The 8,154-nt window shown below is 46.0% G+C and overlaps 1 protein-coding gene across 1 annotated transcript; it reads left to right on the top strand.

Annotated features, from left to right (window-relative positions):
* Positions 1–3,072: 3,072 nt before the first annotated feature.
* Positions 3,073–3,633, top strand: LOC123381906 (keratin-associated protein 4-2-like). Its single transcript, XM_045044469.1, has one exon. It carries the CDS (start codon positions 3,082–3,084, stop codon positions 3,631–3,633), a length of 552 nt encoding a protein of 183 aa, XP_044900404.1. The 5' UTR covers positions 3,073–3,081.
* Positions 3,634–8,154: the final 4,521 nt, after the last annotated feature.

Raw genomic sequence — 8,154 nt, 5'->3', positions numbered from 1 at the left:
CAACTATCGGACGTATTCTCTGCTCTTCAGATGATGTGGTATGGCCTGAATTTTTTCACAACAAATCTGCCAAAATGTAAAGTAAAAATACCACCTACTCTTACTTAAACACATGGGAATATATTGCTCTTAAGCTAAAATAATGCCTTTTATAATGGGTTTATTCTGTTTGCCATGCGCAGATGAATTCCCAGTACTTACTTGGCCATGTCTTGGCCTCCTTAAGCACTTCCTCTTACATGGCCAGGAACCCAGCTTTCAGAGTGCAGCCAGAAATGGAAATCAAGGCTGGTTGTCTACAAACTAGTGACATGTAGACCTATATTGTGACATCAGGGATCATACTGGTTTTTTGTTTCTTTTCCCTCTGTAGATGAATTGTATAGTTTCTATAGATCTAGGATCTGCAATGGAAACAGCGAGGGGCCACCCACTCATTGCCGAGTCTCAGATTTCCTCCTTCCTTCCTTCCTTCCTTCCTTCCTTCCTTCCTTCCTTCCTTCCTTCCTTTCTTCCTTCCTCCCTTTCTTCTCTCTCCCTTTCTTTTCCTTCCTTCCTTCCTTCCTTCCTTCCTTCCTTCCTTCCTTCCTTCCTTCCTTCCTCCTTTCCTTTCCTTTCCTTTCCTTTCCTTTCCTTTCCTTTCCTTTCCTTTCTTTTCTTTCATCCAAGTTAGTGAACATACAGGGTAGTAATGGTTTCAGCAATAGAATTTAGTTATTCCTCACTTACATACAACACCCAGTGCCCTTCCAAACAAGTGCCCTCCCCAATGCCATCACCCACTTAGCCCATCCCCCCACTCAAGCCCCTCCAGGGACCTTAGTTAGTTCTCTGCACTTAACAGCCTCTGTCTCTAGAGAGGGAGGCAAAGCCCAACAGAGTCCTAAATACAGAGAACAAACTGAGGGTCAGTGGGGTGGGGAAAATGGGTGATGGGCACAGAGGAGGCACCCAATGGGACAAGCACCAAGTGCTGCATGCAAGTGACAAACCAAGGGAATCAACTCCCAAAGCCAAGACCATGCTGCACACACTGCATATGTGCATTTTAAATAATATGAAAGACTTTTTCAAAAAATTTAGGGTGAACTGAAATGCATCTCTATTTAAGATTAAAAATGAAAGATGGGCTTAAGGAATGCCTGGTTACCCTACCATAACATACATTGGAAACAGTTAGGATAAGTCTTGATACTTCTCTCATATAGCACAAAATGAACCACTAATATATGCACCAGTGTTAGTGATTCGCATAGGCATAGGCATGTTAATGGTGCAAAACAGAGGAGAAATAACATATTCTCTAGAAACAGTATATATGCTAGAGATATATACTACATATCATCTATTCAAAGGTCTAGATCAAAACTATTCTACAGTGAAAAATACATGAAAACAGTGATTGCCTCTATGGTAGTTCAGACTTTAGTAAGGGACAAGTGGGGACTTTCTGCCATAATGGAAATGTTCTACTGAGAGATGGGGGGATTACATGGACCTGCTTCTGTGTATCATAACTCATCACTATGGATGAGTACACTTAGGATAAATAGATTCAACTGTGTGTAAATCCCTTCTACGTTGCGAAATAAATCACAAAATGTAAACAAGAAACACTAAGTAGTTTATTTATGAGTAACTCTATGGTTTTACCAAACTGTCTTCTTGGCTGATTTGCCTCAAACACAATTCTTCTAGTTAAATCATACTACTACGAACTCCTTTGACGGTTCTTTCAATACTACATTGCAGTTATCTGTAAGTGTGTTCATGGTGGGGCTTCTCAGTAGCCTGTGCATTTCCGGGGAGGAGACCCTAAACGGTACATAGAACATCAACAACTGGCAATGTGTGTATCTCTTTAAAGCCATTCAACAAGTCGGCTTTAAAAGCACACAGGAACTACACAGAGGCACCTCTCAGAGCTTAAAGGATCAGGACAAAGGAACAGGCCTCTAAGTGTCATCCTGGGGCCTTCAGCATCATCTGGGTACTTGGCAGAAATGCCAAATTTCAGCCCACACCCCTAGCGCCATATTCAGAACTTCTGAGATTTGTCGCACCATATCTTATGAGCCCTTCAGATACTTGCTGCATCCTCAAGTTGGACTATTAGTAAATGGGGAATAAGTATAAAGACCAACTATGTAACCTGACTACACTAAAATCCATTCACATTTTAAATGGATCCAAACAAATGTGCACTCTAGAATTCCCAGCTATGGAGATAAGATCAGAGGAGAGTGCATTCTGATTATTCAACTTTTTTTTTCTCCTCCATTGAAGAATATGCTTTATTAAGAATGAGATAAGAATTTGTAAAGGCGGTGTCTTCCACAGTCTAAAGACCTTCCAGAGAAATGTAATGCAAAGATACATGACGGCAATGATAACACTCAATGAACTACAAATCGTGGCAGTGATGGGAACCATGCACCCAATTGTCTGCCGTGGCTTTGGGGTAGAGAACGTGATCCAAAGGCAGAAACATTAAAGTTAGAAACAAGAAAACCCATTCCAGTGGCAGAGGTTACCAACATCACGTGTTCATAGACACTGACTCCCTTCCTCATTAAAACTGACCCATAAAATAGGACCTTTTCCTCTTGTCCCATGCCACCTCCACACTATGCAGATGGGGTTCCCTCCCACTGACCATTGGAAGAAATGCACAATCCAAAACAGGTTTGCCTTAACCCCTTGCTGCTAGGGGTGTAGGAGAGGAAAACAAGAAATGTAATTGCAAATGCCACCTACCACATGACAGCCTGCTGTGGAGGAAGAAGAGGAGAGTGGTCCAGAGGATGCCAGTGGGTGTAGGTCAGGAGGAAAAGCAGACCACGCAGAGTTTCTCACATCCAACAAGAAAACCTCTTTGCCATCAGTTTCAACCAGTACATAGACACACATTATTCTGTAATCTGACAATTACTTAAATATTAGGTAAACAAACACAAGGAAGATGTGTTGACAAATCACCCGGTACGAGCAGTATATAAGAGGCCAGGGCACAAGGAGACTTCCAAAGTCCAGCCCCTCACTCTCCTGGAAACCAGCCCAGAACCTCCACCCTCTGATACCATGGTCAACTCCTGTTGTGGCTCCAGCTGCTGTGGCTCCAGCTGCTGCCAGCCTTGCTGCCGCCCCACCTGCTGCCAGACAACGTGCTGCAGGACCACCTGCTGCCGGCCCACCTGCTGTGTGTCCAGCTGCTGCCGCCCCTCCTGCTGTGGCTCCAGCTGTTGTGGCTCTAATTGCTGTGGCTCCAGCTGCTGCAGGCCCAGCTGCTGCATCTCTAGCTGCTGCCGCCCCACCTGCTGCCAGACCACCTGCTGCAGGACCACCTGCTGCCGCCCCTGCTGTGGGGGTTCCAGCTGCTGTGGCTCCAGCTGCTGCCAGCCTTGCTGCCAGACCACCTGCTGCAGGACCACCTGCTGCCGCCCCACCTGCTGTGTGTCCAGCTGCTGCCGCCCCTGCTGTGGGGGCTCCAGCTGCTGTGGCTCTAATTGCTGTGGCTCCAGCTGCTGCCAGCCTTGCTGCCGCCCCACCTGCTGCCAGACCACCTGCTGCCGGACCACCTGCTGCCGCCCCACCTGCTGTGTGTCCAGCTGCTGCCGCCCCAGCTGTTGCTAGACCCCCTGCCACCACCCAACCTGCTCTAGTGGCTCTTGCTGCTGCTGAGTGCCCTCACCTGCACCCTGCTGTTTTCATCAGCCAATCTCCTTCATGTCGTCCAACTGGCAGCTGAATCATGTGAGGCCAACTGTAAATCCTCAGTTCCCAATGATTTTTCAACTGGTTGGCCTTGGAATATACCACCCCACCGCCCAATTCCCTCCCACCTCTTTCTTATGATGTCCATCCCAATTCAGTACAAAGGTTGTATTTTCCCTGATATACAATAACATATCATCCTACCTGATGTATCTGTTACTGCCAAATGTTCTATATGGAGATGTTTCTATATACCAAATAAATCTTAACTTTCCAGGCATTAAATGTAAAGAATCGTGTCTCATTCTTTTTTCCTTCGTGAGTGGTCACCCTTAGCTGCCAGGTCTTCAATAGAAGACCTGCACAACGAGGAGATCATAGCAGGCGATTTCAGGATTTTCACTTCTATCACCTCAGTCCTTCCCATGCTAACAGTGTAGGACGGTGGCTTGCAGCAAGCACCTGGAACTCTCTGCGGAGGGCTCGGTCTACATGAAGGAGCAGATCGCGAAGGACGCAATATGGAAGGCACGTGCCTGGGAGGAGCGTTCGAAAGGTAGCCAGTAGTTGGTGGATAAGTGCTCTAGCCTCTATCCCCTCTAGTGGGACATGTGAGACCAGAGGGCCTCAGTAGCACTGAACGAACCCCTGATGCCCACAAGACTCACCTGCTCTTGAAATCAACCTGGATTGGTTTCCACCCTTCCCTGGATCACTTCACAGTATCCCTAGAGCACTACTTGGGACCACCTCCCAGACAATCTACTTGGTCTCAAGCCTGTTTTGAGCTCCGACCCTGAGGTCGACCTGACACCAGTGTTCCAAGTCTCAGTAACAGTGCCTTCAAACATTTCCCTATGATATGAACGGTCACTGGGTGACACCGTGGGCTCTCGACCTTATTCTCCGCTGAACCACTGAATCTTTTCATAGGATGCTGTTGCTTCTCACAGCTTGTACACACTTGGTTTTAGACTTCCTGTGTCCAATTCCTGAAAGATCATGTATCCCGAGGGACAGGAGACACTCCCACGAATAAAACAGCTCACCATGTTAGGAAGTGTCTCTCTCAAGGAGGCTATGCTTGAGGTGGACCGCACCAAACTGCGATTCTCACGTTGCATTCAAAACACCAGAGCCTACAACGGGTATTCCTGCATAAGTACTGCATAAGGAAGGAGGTGCTCTCAGGAGACCCAGTGCAAAGCGGAGTCAGCACAGGGTAGTAAAAGAAGCTAAGACAAAGGGTGCTTTCGTTTCAACTCCACCCCCGTATTCTGACCCACAGATGAGGGGTGTGTACTGGGCCATGGACTTGCTCGTCACAGGGGCTAAGGGGTTAGGCCATGGTACTCCTACATCACTTTCACTACGTTTTGACATCCTCTGATGGGTGGAAAGGATGGAGAGGAAGAACTCCAGGTGTCCCCCACCCCAGAGGCTGAGACCCTTACCTACAGTGTGTGATCAGTGTGAGCCACTCATAGTCCATACTCACACTACCTTGTGGATGAGGGCACATATGGCAAAGAGCATCAGGATGGGATATTGTATACCTACCCCTGGTTCTGCTCATGTCTGTGGATTTCTCTCATTAACCTTGCGCCATGTGGTTTGTCCCAGTTTCTGTAAAAACCTACAACATGAGGGTTAGAGGGCAGGTCCTCTCTTCCTTTAGCTTCCTTGCCTGGTGTTGTGACCAAGGTCCCCATCCCTGAGAGTTCTGAACCCATGGGTCCTATGTCCTCTTCAGGCTACACTACTGGCCCATCTGCAGTGAATGCCGGGAATAGGAACGCCACAAATGTCCCTGCAGATCACCTGAATGCTAAAAATATTCCCTGTGGCCCCTGTAGCTCCTAACGTTGACCGCTGCCTTCCTGGCACTAGAAACCCAAAGGGATGAGGTGGCAGCCAGAATTTTACTTCCAATCAGAACTACCCACGTGCCTTCCAATGAGCTTTCCTGTCTCAGACCTGAGACCTCTAGAGGCACACAGCCTACAATTATCGTAGGAGGAGGCACAAATTCCCCCTAGTGGACCATTCAGATGAAGGTAATGGGGAAAGTTCTCCTTTAACTCTCACACCTAGATCAAGGTATTTAAATAGGGGACATAAAGGATCGTGGGTATCCAGCAGTGAGTTCAACTGAGATCCCATGTCCAACAGCCTGCAAACCCATGAGTATTCTAGCTTCCGCTGAACCAATGGCCATAGACTTCTGGAAGAAGGATGAAAGAATTTCTACGATATGTACTCGTGCAGCCCTTCAACCCAGAGGACTGGCCTCTCCATTTGTAGGTTAATGGCTTCTAGGTCTGCTAATAGCCTGACTCTGCCAACTGTGTCAGGGAACATGACTTTCCATTGGATCAATGACCTCAGCCTTTGTTCTTTATTCTTATCTTCTTTTAATTCCACACACACACACACACACACACACACACACACACACACACACCCCTATATAAGGAATAAGGAATATAAGAAATATAAGGAATGAAGACCTTGGTCACTGTGCCAGGCAAGTCAGCTAAGGAGCAGAGAAGCTGACCATTAACTCTCTACTTGTAGGTTTTTATAGAAACTGTGACAAACCACCTGGAGCAAGGTTAATGACAGAAATGCACAGACATGGGCAGAACCAGGGGTAGGTGTACATGTCTGTGTGTGTTTGTATGTGTGTGTGTGTGTGCGCACGTGCGCACGTGCGTGTAGGCTTTTGGGTACATGAGGGTGAAACTGAGTTCGTTGCCTATATCCTATTATGAGGGAAACCATGCTCTATTATCCATATTGATAGATCCCTGAGGGTCACATATCATTCTGCCCCCTTTGTCATTCCAACCGTGTTGGCAATCACATAATGATACCCACATTACTTCCTACAATTAAGTCCTGCACATGACTCAGTCATTCAGAGCTATGACCATCCCCATTCTTCCCAGGGAGCACAGTTTGGTCACAGTATTCCCTACCACAACCTCCAACTTTAGACAATAGGCACTCCTCTCCCAAGATGCTGCTGACACCGGTACTTCATGAGTCCCTAATAGCGTGATAAAGAGAGTGCCCCAGACCCTCCTAGGGAATGGCTACGTGGGCTTTGTGACCTTATGACTATACCCATTTTAGCATTTCTATTTCTCTCTGCACCTTCTGATCCCTCCCTTCTCACCTGTGTGGGCCGTGGCCCTAGATAAATCTATACCAGTTACCTACTGTTATGTAACATTACCTAAAAATTTAGTAGCTCAGAGTGACACTCAAATTTATTTTCTCTCTTTCTGTGGATCCAAAATCCAGGTACGGCCCACCCAGACTCTCCATTTCGTAGGGTTTCACAAGTCTGCACTCAAAGTGCTGGCTGGCACCAGGGTTTCATCTAGGTATGGTCTGGGGAAGAATCCACTTCCAAGGTCACTTATGTGGTCATTGGCAGGATTCAATTCCTCGCAGTCCACAGGAGGGAGGACCTCACTTCCTTGCTGGTCGTCGAATGAGACTGCGCTCAGGTCTCTGCTGCAAGGATCTCTCCCACATAGCGCCTGGCTTCATCAAAGCCAGTGAGAGAGGGAGAAAGAGTTGGCATTAAAATGAAAATCACAATCATTTGTAACTCAGTCACTCGATGTTGTCCTATCCTGTGGGTAGAAGCAAGTTACTCAAGGGGAGGAAATTACATGAGACTCTGAACACCAAGAGGCTGAAATTATTGGGCCACCATAATTGAGTGAAAGAATCCAAACACATATATACTAAGATTTCCTTATATAAAATGTGAAAACATTTAAAAGCAAACTCTATTGTTTCGGGGTCATACCTAGGTTATAAAACTGTAAAGAAAATAGATGAAATAGTTACTTGAGGAATCAGCATAGTAGCCATCTATAAGATAGAAGGAGAATTATGACCAAGAAAAGACATAGGAAGAGCCATCTTGAGAGCAGTGTTCTATTTCTCGACTCAAGTGTTGTGTATAGAGACGATTTGCTCCATAATGATTTTTGTATTTATATGTTTTACACGTTTTAGTATATGTATGTTTTCCACAATATGAAATTTTTTTGAAAACCAGGAGGAACTCAATTTCTTACTCTGTTTATGTTATTAAAAATGATGAGCTTAAATGAAAGTTGGTTACCCTACCATGAAAGTAATTGGTAATAGCTATCACAAACCTTGGTACTTTGTTAGGACAGGTCTGATCTAGTGACACCTGCATCAACATTAGCATGTGCCAAGCTAAGTGGAGGACAGAACAGAAATTATACTATATTATCATTTGTTTGGAGTTCTAGATCAAAACAATGTGACGGTGAGAAATGTATTGAGACGGCAATTGCCTCTGGCATCAGGGAGTTTACTAAATGACAAGTGGGGACCTTTTGGTCTAAGGGCATGTTCTTCTTCTTGATAAATGTGGGGATTACATGG

This window comes from Felis catus, chromosome E1 (genome assembly GCF_018350175.1).
Source record: "Felis catus isolate Fca126 chromosome E1, F.catus_Fca126_mat1.0, whole genome shotgun sequence".
Lineage (NCBI taxonomy): Eukaryota > Metazoa > Chordata > Mammalia > Carnivora > Felidae > Felis > Felis catus.
The sequence above is the reverse complement of the archived record's forward strand: the minus strand, read 5'-3'. Positions and strand labels throughout refer to the sequence as shown.